Source organism: Euprymna scolopes, chromosome 34, assembly GCF_053919585.1.
Source record: "Euprymna scolopes isolate OS-2025 chromosome 34, ASM5391958v1, whole genome shotgun sequence".
NCBI lineage: Eukaryota > Metazoa > Mollusca > Cephalopoda > Sepiida > Sepiolidae > Euprymna > Euprymna scolopes.
This window is the reverse complement of record NC_136515.1, coordinates 33,144,397-33,159,917: the sequence shown is the minus strand read 5'-3', so window position 1 is coordinate 33,159,917 and position 15,521 is coordinate 33,144,397. Positions and strand designations below refer to the sequence as shown.

General features: G+C 38.5%; 1 protein-coding gene across 5 annotated transcripts in view; it reads right to left on the bottom strand.

Moving 5' to 3' along the window:
- Positions 1 to 15,521, bottom strand: part of LOC145259166 (uncharacterized) — a 621,516-nt gene that overhangs the window by 129,036 nt on the left and 476,959 nt on the right. For all 5 annotated transcript variants that reach the window (XM_080116896.1, XM_080116897.1, XM_080116898.1 and 2 more), the window contains 2 exons: positions 8,171 to 8,346; positions 6,280 to 6,416 (listed from right to left, as the gene is read on the bottom strand). In XM_080116896.1, the coding sequence (XP_079973022.1) occupies positions 6,280 to 6,416; positions 8,171 to 8,346 (313 nt within the window). The remainder of the gene's footprint in view (positions 1 to 6,279; positions 6,417 to 8,170; positions 8,347 to 15,521) is intronic.

Genomic DNA, 15,521 nt, shown 5'->3' with positions numbered 1-15,521 from the left:
GGAATATCCCGTTCCATTGCTTTTCTTTGTAAAGTTCTTGGTTGGTGTGTATGGTTTTCTAACTTTTCTTACATATGCCACTCCGGATTCTTCTATATTTTTTTCATCCTTTTTTAGTGTAATGGCCCTTTCACAGTCCTCTGCTAGTTTCTGGAGGGTTAAATCTTGCTCAGATTCCAGCTTAGACAACACTCGTCTGCGTATTTCTGCATTTTTCATTGAAACTAACCCTTGAGCGAAGATTAGACATTTAAAATCTTCTACCGTTAGTTCTGTAAGCTTAAAATTATCGCAGTTTTTATTGACAACTGATGCGTATGTCAAATAATCTTGGTTGTCCATCTTTCTTAGATTCATGCACAGCCATCTTTTATGAAAAAGAGATATATTTGGATTAAATAATTCTTTTAGTAATTTTACAGCTTCCATGAACTCTAATTCTGCAGTTTTTTTAGGTAATATGTAATCTACGAATTTGCTGTGTTCTGATGTACCCAATTTTCTGAGTAAGAGGCTCACTTTCTGACTATTTGGCCAATTTTTACAGTCCAGTTGAAAAACATCCTCGTATCTTGTGTAGTATGCTTCAAAATTCTTCTCTTCCTCAGGCACATAATGAAATGTGTCCATGCTATTAAAAATAGTTGTATGGGAGAAATTAACACTGTCGACATTTTCTCGATTACTCTTTAGTAGTTCCAGTGTTTTAACAAAACGTTCATCTTGTCTTTCTTCATATTCCAATTGTAGTTTCTTATGCCTTTCTTCCTGTTCCAATTGCAGTTTTTTCTGCTTTAATTGTGCCATTTTCTGCTTTTCTTCTTGTTCCTGCTGCCATTTCAATAATCTGTCCTCTCTCTTTTCCTCGCGGTCAGCCTGTGCCTGTATTTGTGTTTGCAAAAGCTTGTTTTGTGTAGCTTGTCTGCGTTCATCCCGCTCAGCCTGTGCTTGTAAAAATTGCATGAACATTTTTGATAAGTCTTCCATGTTTTTATTTTTGTTTTTTTTAGTGTGTAGTTAAAAAAAATATTGTACCATGTACCATATACACCGGTTTGGGTTACAACAAAAAAGCAAATTGCTGTAAGCTCCTGTTTTCAATAATAATATCGCTGCTTGCAATAATATATTCTTTTTGCGAGTCACGCTGCAAAAAAAAAATAAAACAGGTTTATCTGGAATCACGAAATGGAATTGACTTTCCGTTTTTAGGCACTTACTAATAAGTAACTCTTTCCACAAAATAAAAGTTTGGGTTTTTTTTTTTTTTTTTTTCGAGTCACAATTGAATAAATGTATGCAGTACATTTAGTTCTTTGAGTTTTTTTTTTCTCTAGTATTTTAGTAATTAAAATACCTCTTAAATTGAGATTACCTTTTTTTTTCCGTGACGTTTTACTGTATTATCCGTTATTCAGTGACAACTTCAAGAAAAAAAATCCTTTCCTTGAATTTTAGTTTTAGCTGTGGTATTTCCTTTTAGTACCGACGTCAACCAAAACATTAATTAAAAAGTCCTTTAGTTGTTGTTTTGTTTACGGAGAACAGTAATTAGAATCCACTGGTGAACTTTTTTCGTAGGTTACTTCCTTGCTTTTCGTAATACGGGTCTGACCTGTCGTTTTTGCGACAGAACAAAGTTTGCTTTTCGTTTGCAAGTTGGTCCTTTAGTAAGATTTGTCGTGTAGCGACAAAAATTCACTTTTACATTCGTTTGCAAGTCGGATTCCCAGAAAACGGCGTCAATTGTCGCTTTGCCACGTTAGAGTTTTTTTTTTCACTTGAGTTGAAACTTCTCTTTAGCGTAAAATCCGTTTGCTCGTCAACACTTTGCATTCCTTAAAAAAATGGTCAACCTTTGCGTTGTACTTTTTTTTTTTTTTTTTTTAAATAGTTCTTCGTCAAACTGTTATATTTGACGCTTCATATCTCGTCGCCAACTGTTGTGGTTGCAAGGTTGAACAATAATTAGTAAGGAAATACAATGAAGATGCAAACAACAAGATAACGCAATAATAAGTGTATTAAAGAAAAGGTATATTTACAATATGTACAAATGACGGTGTCGAGTCAGAGAGTCTTGGTGGGAGGACATGTACGCTCTTCGGCGTCACTTCTGGTGGCATTTGAGTAAGACACTCCAAGGCCAACCTAGGCTTGCCATTTATAGTGTTATGTTATTCGCATATGCAAATAAGTGGTTGCCACCACAACAATAATATTGTACTTAAACCAAATTTATATTTATAATTTTACTCTATTTTATTTCTAACTTTAACATATTAATTTTCTTATCAAGTTAAATCCATACCTTTATTTTAATTTTTTCCAGATACATCTGCCTTACTTTAATGCTAGGTTTATTTATGGTGTCTTTTACATATAATAAAAACCCTTCCCAATATTTGCTGATGAGGAAACTTTGTTTGTTAAAAACACTATGTAAAAATTATTGTCCATAACTTGATGTCTACCACAATAAAAACACTGCTTTCCGAAACGATTGTATAAATTATTGATTTTGTTGTTGTTCCTTCTTATGAAATTGATTTTTAATTTAATTATAATTTGATTTTTAAATTATCAATCACATTACTAAAAATATATATATATATATATATATATATATATATATATATATATATATATATATATATATATATATATAGATGCCTTCATTCAGTCTCAAGAGATAATGAACATCCCTGTAAGGATAGCTGTATGTGTAATTGAGAGGCAAGGGTCGTGCAATCTCTAACCAGACATTTCCTGAATCAGCACTGCTTTAGTCCAGTGGCAAAGAGAGGCCCAAAGCTGACTGGAAACAATGTCGAGATAAGCAGAGAGCACATACAGCACCTGAAATTCTCAAATGGTCACCCATTTTCGTACTGACCAGACTCAACAGGGCTTAACTTTGTGATCTGATGGGAACGGCTGTGTCAACCTGATTGTAATATGATTATTATATATCATAATATATATGTATATTTTATTACTACCTACTTAATACTGTATATATTAAGTATTATTTATAATTAATAGTTGTCATATTGTGTTAAATTCTACTTAAGGTTTACTTAGTAACTGATCATTATACAAGATGTGTTGCTGTTTTGAGTCGTCTTACTCTCTACCATTCTTCTTTGTCTACAACTTTACTTCATCCCATAAGAGTCTTGCCTTTTCCCTCCATATACATTCAGCCATATCATACTTTTTAATCTCTCCACATATTACATCTTTTTGATGTTCTTCTAACCTTACTTTTAATGGATGACATGTTTCACCTTTGTATAATTTTCCACATTTACATGGGATCTCATATACACAGTTCTTAGTCATGATTTTTTTCTGTAGGGTCTTCAGTTACACAAGCCGTTTCCAGAGAGTTGAATCATGCTGAATACTGTTCTGATGTCATATGGATTACATATTCTTTGAAAATTTTCAGACAAGCCCTTCATGTATGGTATACAAACCGTGATGCATGTTTAGGTGTGTCTGGTCCAGATTTTTTTTTAAACTGATGTCATGCTGTCTGGATAGTTGGTTTGATGGAAAGGTTTTTCTTAACCTGTTTATCTCCTGCTGATATACATTGCTGTTACTACATATTGCTTTTGCTCAGTGTTGTAGGCAATGGGCGATTCCTTTCTTTACATCATATAGATAGTGAGAGTTGAAGTTTAGGTACTTTCTAGTGAAAATTGACTTTCGATTACCATTGCATAATATGCAGGTTTCCAAGTTCAACAGAAAGATTCCAGAGTTTAACAAGATACACTTGAAGAACGTCAGAGGTTACATCAACCAAAATGTTGTGAAAATGACACTCAAGGTGAGAACAGTAGTCCAAAGAATCCAAATAATATGAATAATCAATCTTCATCTAAAAAATTCAGAAACTATAACTATATTATAACAATGCAAATGGCCAAATTTTTCCTTGTATTTTTCAATCCAATTACTTAGACTTAGGAGCTCTCGTGTTTTGCGATGCACAAAGTAGTCAAAGTATGACGTCATTTTTGGTCTAAAGCTAGATCCACAGAGTCCCTCCAGTTTCTTCTCATTGCAATCAAATTTCTCTTGATTGTCTGCTTCCAGTTCATTTTTGGTCTTCCACTTCTTTTTCCATCAGGGTTCCATATGTTGGCTGACAATTCTCTCTGAGGCCAATTTTAGGGTATGTCTGAGCCAACCTAACTTAAACTATGTTTCATTTTTGCTTTGTTTTTGTTGTATTTACATGTTCAAATTCATTTCTCAAATTTAATAATTTGTTATTAGCAAGATTTTAAGTTACAAGCCATTCTTAGTTTTAGAAAAGTTTCTGGTGGATAACCAACCTGTAGAAATCTGGAGATGAAGAAAAGAGTTCTTTCTGGTGTGAAGAATGAAAAGCATGTGTAGAATTCTGAAATATCCAGTATGTTTTATAGAGTGATTCCAGTTTCTAATTGGTCAGTAGCAGAGCAACTTTCCATTTGATCGGTCAGTTCTTATGCCCTCATCTATAAATAAAACCTTCTTAGTTTTTGGAATCATACCCTCTTAATTATAAAAAAAATATTACCCCCCTCCCTCCTTTTATATAATGGGAAAGTCTTTCTCAGTTTTAATGTTAATTTTGTTCACAATAAATAAATAAATAAATAAATGAGTAAAATAAACAAATTAAAACAAGCCATTTTTAATTTTGTTTAATATATATATATATATATATATATATATATATATATATATATATATATATACACACACATATATGTTATTTTGGTAAACTATGTTTTTCCAATTATATTTCACTCTTTCTGTAAGCCAATCCTTTTTGTTTAGAAGCTCAGTGTATGTTAAATATAACAACAGAATATATATAAAAGAATAATTGTATAGTTACGTTCCAAGATCTAAATATTTACTTTTTATGCAAAACTACTCCCCCGCGTGTTAAAATTTTGGTACATTTTTTACAGATCCGCTTCATTATGCAAAAACAAATGGTTATTACTATGTCAATACCGGCTCTTTTTATGCATATACTCTTCAGAAAAATTAGAAATTCTTTGCTTAGATAGAAAAAATGCATGACAATATAACGTCACAAGAAGAAAAAATTCATAGAAAGTCAACTTGCTTAGTTAGTGCATAATTACTATGCATTCTTTTGTTAATTCTGATTTCAAAACAGTCTTTAGAATGGCATTTGGAAAAATCTAATCTTAAAAATAGTCTTTCTTTTCTTATAGATAAAAAGAATTTTTACAGAGGAATATTCTATGTTATACCAGTGTAACCTTTACCGGTATAACGTAAAATATTCCCCTGTAAAAATTCTTCATGTTTATCTATAAAAAAAGAAAGCCAATTTTTAAAGATCATCAAACCCAAATTTCAGCTGACGTGATAGTGTAAAGAAATACAAACAGAATTCAATGAACGACATTATCATTACTTTTTAAAAAATTATCATTACTTTTTAACAAATTATCATTACTTTTTAAAAAATTATCATTACTTTTTAAAAAATTGGGGGGGGGGGATTAGTTCACCAGGCAAATTATTCCTCGTAATATATAATAATTAATAGAGGATTAATTCTATAATAACACATACGCAATTTGCATAAATTAAAATATCATATTTAACTGTATTGTACAACTGGGTAATGCCAGGCAGCCAGCTAGTTTTGAAAATAGAAATTGAAAACAAAAAAATTATGCAATTTTAAAATGGATAACATCTTAGCTCATAAATATAAAAAAAAATGATTTTATTCATTTTTAAATTGCATAGTTTTTCATTTTCGATTTCTGTTTTTATGTTAATATTTCTTTTGAAATGATATCTGCCACCATCAAGAAAAAACGATTTTTGTCTTTGGTATGAAGCTATATAATCTATAAGTAAAACGAATATATTCCTTCTTTATTTAAATTGTAATAATTTAATTCTTTTTCAAACAATGGCATACATTCTCTTATTGTAAAAATCATTGCCAGCTAAATATTCTTCAAATCAATTAAAGGAATGTCACTTTTTAAAATGTATTTAAAATTGTACTGCTTTAATCAACAATATACTGTGATTTGAGAACAATTAATTTTAAAATGGATAAAGTCAGAGTATTTTTTTGTTTTTTTTAATCTTAGAAGCATCAAATTAATCACCAATCATCATTTTATGATTGGATGATTGTATGTATCAAATGTGTGCGAAAGGTCACAATGTATGAAATGTTTTAGTGCATTAATTATCATATGGATTGACACTTACTTTCCACTTATCCAAAGAATCCCAATTGGAATGATATTGTATTCGACACATCAGCTGTCTTGGATGACTCCATCCCAAAATAATACATGTGCTATTTAAGGGTTGGCATGTAACACTTGTCAGTTTGGATGGTTGAACTGAAATAAACAAAACAAAAACCAATCAACAATGCATTTTTCTGTTTTCCATATCGCATTCTCCTTTTTTCTTGATCAATAAGTTAAATAATATTATTACTTTGTTTATAATGGACTATTCCCACATTTTTCTTTTTTCTTTTCTTTATTACCTTTGACAGTTAAGATATATATATATATATATATATATATATATATATAGAGAGAGAGAGAGAGAGAGAGAGAGAGAGAGAGAGAGAAAGGAAGCAAAATGATATATAGAATAAGAAATGAACATAGAGAGGGTGAAAGTGATAGAAAGAGATGGGTTACTTGATGAGGTATTTGCAAATTATGGTTAAGATAATTAAAATAGAATTTTTTTTCAAACATAACTCAATCCCAAAACTGAGGAATATTTTAATATGTACATGGTGTAATCAAAATATATAGGGAAAAAAAGCCTTAGTGAACTAAATATTATCTTAGCTTTAATATAATACTAGAGAAAAGAATTTCATATTGTGAAAACCTCTTTCCCATGTTGTCAAAGGAAAAACATAAAAATGACATGGTGAGGAAAAATTATTTTTTTTGTTTTCATAACCATTTCATAAGAATCAATGAAAATTGAATAAACATTTGAACAAACACATTTTGCCATATGGCGAAATAGATTCGTCAGCAAGAAAATTGCTTGGACTTTTCTCTTTCCTGTTTATTATTTTTTACTTTTTAAACTTTTTCCTTTCTCTTTCTCTTTCATCATTCAGTTTAATGTCCATTTTACAAGCTGGCACAGGTTTTAGAAATTGATTTTCAAACTAACCTATTCGTACTGTCTCTGGGATGTGTATGTCTTGTGAAAACGTGTGCAACTATTGACACTCTATTTAAACTCTTATCAACAATCAAAACACTGAGGCATGGTATATTTTATGCATAAGTTGATGATCAAAAAAGGTAAAACTGAAGAATGAATAACAAGTTTTACAAGTATGTAAAGACAAAAAAGAAGTAGCAGAGATGAGGAGTTCATTTCAACCTGAAGCAGTAGACACTTAATAATATTGCAGAAAAAATATTTTGAGCTTAAAAGTAATGATAGAAAAAACAAATAAATAATGCTAGGTGAGGGCTGATTTACCAGAAAGGTGGTGAAAAGACAAACTTTGTTAGATAAAGGAAATAACAGTAAAAAATAATATTAGTACTATTCTTAGAAGAAAAGCAATATTTTTTATGGCTAATGCTCAAAATAGAATATTTAAAGAGAACTTTGCTATGCATGCGTAAATAAGCAGTTACATAGATCAGTGAAGAGGCATCAGAACGATCTTGTTGGTGATGAGTCTGAGGAAATCCTCTAAGAAAAGAAAAAGCCGACTAAGGGCTAAATGTTGAACACTATTTCTGTGCACATCTTTATCCCTCTTTCTCTCAAATCTATCAATTTTCTCAAGTCAGATGGAAAAAGTAGTTTTCTACTTACATTTAATAAAATTCAGTTTTCTGCTTACATTTATTAAAATTCAGTTTTCTGCTTACATTTATTAAAATTCAGTTTTCTGCTTACATTTAATAAAATTCAGTTTTCTGCTTACATTTAATAAAATTCAGTTTTTTGCTTACATTTAATAAAATTCAGTTTTTTGCTTACATTTAATAAAATTCAGTTTTATTTTTCATGAAAATTGATAAAAATGCATTTAACTTAGTAATTTTTTATGATGTGTATTTATTTTGTGTTCTGAAAATACAAAATTTCTACAAACCTATTAATGATGAATCGACTGCAAAAATTCTTGATTTTTTGCTGACATCTTTTCTGCGGTTCCAAACCGTTATCTGCATGCGATAGTAAGCATCTGGTGTGAATGAAAGTACGCCCTCTCCAACTCGCCAAGTGCATGAAGTTGGGGTCTGATGAGGACAGTCATACTGGCGTTTGCTGAAGATATAAAAAGAAAGATGAAAAAGGTAAAAAGGGAGAAATTCATTTCAAATATCAAACGTTAATAAAGAATGATGAATGCATATCGAGATATTTTCAGGTTTTGCTTTTCTCGTTATTCAAACATGGTTAAATAATAACAAAAATTGGTATTATTTGGACCATTGTTTTTATCTTAAACGTTGTTTTCACGTTGTAGAGTTGAATGTAATAATCAAAGAGGAAAGCACCCCCATGTGTGGGTGTCGTGCGGTCATACAACTTACCTTCAGATGGGATCTGAGAGAAAGAGAAATTAAAGATGGCAGCCATGGATTTATAAGGTGTAGTCTCGTGGAATCTCACGAGATCTCATCTTCCACTGCACATATATGCAAATGGAATGGGGTCAGTTTTCTGATAAAATGTCTGTTGACAGAGGCAGTGGGGAGAGACGTGCTGGAAGTTGAGAGAGAAAGTTGTCAGTGACGAATTCTAGCTGGACTTTTGCGTATTGTATTTGGTTTATTTTGTTTTGCTGTTTACCAGCCCATTTAACGTCAAGCTATTTCGGCATAATGGGGGACAAATTCGACCTTAAATTAATACCGCAATTCGACGGCTCGACCCCGGTACTTGACTGGGTGGAGAAGGTGGAGCTGCATTGCCTGTTGTCTAGTGTGAAGAATATTGAACATGTGGTTCCTCTACGTCTGTCCGGCGGGGCTTTTGCAGTATATCAACAGCTTAGTCCTGAGGAAAAACAGAATTATGAAAGGATCAACGTGGCATTATATAAGGCATTTGCTATCGACCCCGCCACTGCTTGGGAGCAATTTGAGGCAAGAACCTTGCATCCCGGTGAAACTGTCGACGTTTATTTGGCCGAGCTGACGAAATTGACGGTGTTGTTTGGTGAACTGCCTGAGCGGGCCTTGGCATGCAAATTTTTGGCAGGGCTCCCAACTGGAGCAAAGCAACTCCTGTGGGCTAGCTCAAGCATAGCTTCATTGTCCCTTAACGACCAGGTAGACCAGGCCAGGACCGTGATGAAGAATACTTATGAGATGGGAGAACCGGTAGTTGATGCTGCACAGCGTACATTTAATGAGGATAGACCGCCCCAGGGGCCCGTCCTGCGTGGTGAAATCAGGTGCAATGACCAGGGCCACATTGCGAGGAACTGCCGGCGGCGACTGACAGCTATTCGCTGCTACCGATGTAATAAGACTGATCATATGGCCCGGGATTGTTCGGGAAACGGGGTCGGGGACAAGGTTCCAGTGTTGACCTCTTCCCCAAACAGAAATTAGATGAGGCACTTCTGACCATTCAGGTCTATGTCAATGAGACATTGTGCTCAGCACTCTTCGACTCTGGATGCTCTCGCACTGTAGTGAGTGTGGGCCTCTGCCGAACTTGGAAGAAGAAGACTACTAGATTAACCACCCTCAGTGGAGCGACGCGGACATGTTGCGGGGTGGGCACTGTGAACATTTGCACTAAAACTGGAAATTCAGTTAACATCAAAGCGCTGGTAGTACTCGAGAAACCACTCAGCTATGATGCCATCAGAGCCCTAGGTGGTGCTCACATAACACAGACGGGGGCGATACAGTTTCAGGAGAAGGTTCCAGTGTGTGCTGCTTTGAAGATTGATCAGTCAGACTTTATTGTCGAGTTTGACCAGCAGCAGAAGGCTTAGACAGCCGCGTGGAAGTGGTCGGAAAACCAGGAACCAGCCAAACTGCGAAATGAGGTAACAGAGTACCATGTGACCGATCAAATGAGACCTGTATATGAAGAGGAACTTCGTGATTGGATCAAGGATGGCTGGTTGATTCCCTACCCCTATGAGAAACTTGGACCTCCCAAAGGCCTGATTCCGCTGATGGTGGTCGCTCAGCACAACAAAGAAAAGGTGAGGCCAGTGATGGACTATCGCGAACTGAACGCATATGTTGATGCGTTCACGGCAGACGCTGATGTTTGTGCCAGCAAGTTACAAGAGTGGCGCCAGCAGGGTTCCAATGTGCCACTGCTGGATCTAAGAAAAGCATACCTGCAGGTCCGAATCAGTGAAACAATGTGGCCATTTCAGACGGTAGTGTTTGCTGGCAGGAGGTACTGCCTTCCCAGACTAGGCTTTGGGCTGAAAGTTGTACCCCAAATAATGAAGACCATTATCAACACTGTGTTGTCACAGGAAGAGACAATAAAAGATGGGACATCGGCGTACCTTGATGACATATATGTGAATAGAGACATTGTGTCATCGTCACGTGTGAGGGCCAAACTGGCTGAGTTTGGTTTGAAGTGTAATGATCCAGAACGTTTGGTGAATGGCATTTGTGTCTTGGGCCTGAACGTTCAACAGGAGCGAGGGACTTTGAAATGAAGGCACGGAACTCCAGTTCCTGAAGTGCCCGATGTCTTCACGAGGTGAGCAGTATTTTCCTTGAGTGGAAAACTTGTGGGGCACCTACCAGCGTGTGGATGGACTCGCGTGGCAACAGGCATCATAAAAAGGAGGGCAAGCGCAGTCACCAAAGGCTGGAATGATGAAACAGCCGACGATCTGTTGGTTTGCATGGTGAAGGAGACCATCGCAAGGGTAAAGCAGGATGACCTCGCCAAAGGAGACTGGTGCATGCAGGGAGACAAACTGAATGTGTGGGTGGATGCGAGCTCTCTGGCAATTGGTGTGCTGTTGGAGAAAAATGCTGCTGCGATTGAGGACGCTTGCTGGTTGCGACCGGCAAGTGATGCTGCTCATATCAAACTGGCAGATAAAAGGTATCAACCTCCAGTAGAAAGTCAGGAAATTACGCATACACACAGATTCACTATTCATGTACCACTGGATACAGACACACTGGCAGGCAAGACTAGGGTGCACACTAAGGCAGCCAGCGAGATGCTGATCAGACGAAGGTTGGAGACCATAAAAAAGCTGGTAACAGAGTACAACCTGTCTGTGTATGCGGTACTGGTCACTTCAAATTGCAACCTTGCTGATAGGCTCACTCGGGTGCCACAGAGATGGTTTGACACCATGAAGAAGAAAGCTGAGCCAGTACCATTATGTGCCGCTTCTATTGAGGTGGCGGATGAAATCAGAAAGATACACTACCTCAGTGGACACCCTGGAGTGAGACGGACAGGTTATTTTGAGCAGTTGTCCAATCCGTCGGTGTCAGTGAAAAGCGGTAGTCAGGGAATGCCAAACATGCCAGTCAATCGACCCCACCCTGACCAGATGGCGGAAAGGTCAACTGGGAGTAAACGCGACTTGGAGCCGACTGGGTATGGACATTACTCACTTCGGCAGCCAGCACTTCCTCCCCCTGATCGGTTGTGGACCGACAAGGTTTGCAATCTGGCACCCGTTAATAAGACGGGATTCCTCCAATGTAATCCGTGAATTGGAGTCCATATTTTATGAAAGGGGTCCGTCTGAAGAGATCCTCACAGACAATGACACTGCCTTCTGCAGTGGGGAGTTCAGACATTTCGTAGACGAGTGGGGGATCCAGCTCAGACACAGATGTGCATATGTACCAAGTGGAAACAGCATACCAGAGCGGTGCCATCGAAGCGTGAAGAGGATCGCAGCAAGAAAACAATGCACGATCACAGAGGCGGTCTATAGATATAATGCAACTCCAAAGGATGACATGACTGCTGCAAGTGCACCCACCAATGCGATCCATTGCTATCGAGTGCGCATCAAGGACATTGACGCCCGTCTGCTTAATCGGCAGGAAACCTGAGGCGTGTATGAGTTAGGGGACACTGTTTGGGTGAAGCCTCCCAATAATCGATGCACCAGCAGCTTTCAAAGAGGGCGAATCACTGGCATCATCAGTGAGAAAGCCGTGCTAGTCAATGGTACTCCACGCCATGTGAAGGATATCCGGCCTGCCCTGAATACGAACCAGTTGGCGAGTAGCAGTGATGATGAATCATCCAACGATGACTTGTGGATCCGTCCTATTACCTGCGATGGTACAACTGTGAACCCCAACACTGAAAGCGATAGTTCCAGCACCCCTTCTGAGAGCTCCGACGAGGATGAAGAAGTCCAGCCTGATGGTATGACTGTACGCCCTAACGCTGATGCTAATGGTTCTGACACATCTGAGAGCTCCAAGGAAGATGAAGTAGTCCAGCCAATCCCCCTTCATAGGAGTGCCCGCAACAAACAACCGCGTCCACCATGCCAAATGTGTGGTTTGGAGACCAGGGGGGAGTGTAGAGTTGAATGTAATAATCAAAAAGGAAAGCGCCCCTGTTTGTGTTGTGCAGTCATACAACTTACCTTTAGATGGGATCTGAGAGAAAGAGAAATTAAAGATGGCAGCCATGGATTTATAAGGAGCAGTCTCGTGGAATCTCACGAGATCTCATCTTCCACTGCACATATATGCAAATGGAATGGGGTCAGTTTTCTGATAAAATGTCTGTTGGCAGAGGCAGTGGGGAGAGACGTGCTGGAAGTTGAGAGAGAAAGCTGTCAGTAACGAATTCTAGCTGGACTTTTGCGTATTTGGTTTATTTTGTTTTGTTGTTTACCATTAAACGCCACACGTTTTGACTGATGTAATCTCCAACTTTCTTATCAAACTTTGAAGTTGAACTCGTGAATCTACAAAATTTTTAATATAACCTTTTATTTAAACCATGGAGGTAGATTGTTTTCATTCTGTCAATCATGACCAGGAAGAGGTCTAAAGTAATCCCTTAATTATATTCTTAGTATCTCCTGTACTGAAGATTGAACTTTCAATCCCAACAAAACTACCACTTAGAACTTATTTTTACTTAGTACTTTATCTATATATCGTCAAGGTACGCCGATGTCCCATCTTTTATTATCTCTTCCTGTGACAACACAGTGTTAACAATGGTCTTCATTATTTGGGGTGCAACGTTCAGCCCAAAGCCTAGCCTAGTAAGGCAGTACCTCCTGCCAGCAAACACCACCGTCTGAAATAGCCACATTGCTTCACTGATTCGGACCTGCAGATATGCTTTTCTTAGATCCAGCAGTGACACATTGGAACCTGCTGGCGCCACTCTTGTAAACTTGTTGGCACAAACATCAGCATCTGCCGTGAATGCATCAACATGCGCGTTCAGTTCGCGATAGTCCATCACTGGCCTCACCGTTTCTTTGTTGTGCTGAGCGACCGCCATCAGCGGAATAGGCCTCAAATTGCTCCCAAGCAGTGGCGGGGTCGATAGCGAATGCCTTGTATAATGCCGCCTTGATCCTTTCATAATCCTGTTTTTCCTCAGGACTAAGCTGTTGATATACTGCAAAAGTCTCACTAGACAGATGTAGAGGAACCACATGTTCAATATTCTTCACACTAGACAACAGGCAATGTAGTTCCACCTTCTCCACCCAGTCAAGTACCGGGGTTGAGCCGTCGAATTGCGGTATTAATTTAAGGTCGAATTTGTCCCCCATTATGCCGAAATAGCTTGATGTTAAATGGGCTGGTAAACAGCAAAACAAAATAAACCAAATACAATACGCAAAAGTCCAGCTAGAATTCGTCACTGACAACTTTCTCTCTCAACTTCCAGCACGTCTCTCCCCACTGCCTCATACTAATATTGTGTTCGTTACAACTCTACTTTCAACCGAGTCATTGTTTGTTTCGTTCACTCTTTTCTTCTACCTCTTCTTTTACGTCTGTTCGCTTTAGTGACTACTAAAAATCGTCTGCCCTCACGCTTTCCTCGTTATTTATAGAATCAGGGTACGAGATTCTCTGAGATTTCCCGAGACTTTTTTCCACATAAACGCATGCAGGCGCCATCTTGATTCTCAATTTGTGCTTTGCATGCACAAACGTGCAGCCGCTTTAACGGTAAGCCACTTCTTTCTCCACACTCCCCCCGGATCTCATGATCACAGAGACGGCAGGGGGTGGCGATCGCCGCCGTCGGGTGCTTCTGCAAAGAGGGACAGTTCTGCTCTCGTCTTCGCGTGCGCTCTCATCCACCGCCTGATGGTCGGGGAAGGCTTCATCTCTGTGGAGGCTACTGATATCAGAGTCACTGCTTGATAGGGATGGTGTAAACCAAAGCGATGGCCCACTGGTCTCAGAGTCAGAGTCACTCTCATCGTCCACTGGAGGTGGTACATGTGTCGCCAGCCGTAGGTTCCTAACGTGACGGGGTACGCTATCAACCTGACACACTGCTGACTCACCACATCGGTCACTGTGCCCCATTTATACTTGTCAGTACATCGGTTTCCTGGCGGCTTCACCCAGACAGCATCCCCTTTGGCATATCGATTCCGTTCTATCTCAGTGGCCACAGTTGTATTGGGGTGGATTCCTTTTTCTCGGACACGGTACTGATAGATTGCGTTTGCAGGCGCCGTTCCTAGAGAGATGCCATCCTTTGGCATGAGATTATACCAGTACACAGCTTCTGCGATGGTGCACTGCTTCCTGGCTGCAATTGTTTTGATGCTGCGATGGCTTCTCTCAGCTATACCATTGCCAGAAGGCACATAAGTGCATCTAAGCCGCAGCCGCACACCACATTCTTGTAAGAACTGCCTCATCTGATGGCTGCAAAAGGCTGGGTCGTTGTCCGTCAGCATTTCATCGGGTGCACCTCTTTCACAGAACATGGATGACAGCTGGCGAATAATGTTGCAAGAGTCCTGGCGCCCGAGGAGTCTCCAGACTGCGAAACGTGTAGGCCCACAATCGATGAGGGTAAGGAAGTGGTTGCCACCGTAGTGTGTGATGTCCATGCCCACTTTCTGCCACTTACCACTCACTCCCAACTCCCCTTTCTTCCATCGTGCTGGATCAATGGATTGGCAGGCCTCGCAACTTTCCACCACTCTTCGGATATCTTTTTTTTCTACTCCTGGATCAATCATCTTGACAAAGTACAGTGTCCGCTTGATGCCAGGATGTCCACACTGTCGATGAATGCCCATGATGCGCGCTGCATCCACATTACACACAACTGCTGCACATGTGTTTTGCAGATTATCAGAATCTCTCCGAGCATCAGCCAGAAGCCATCATTGAGGGACTCTTGTCAGAGCATCTGCTCTGTTGAGCGCAGACCTGATCAACACCATGTCAACAGTCAGGTCGTACTCTGTGATGGTGTCGACCAAGGTGGCAAGTCGTCTTCGAATTAACATCTCA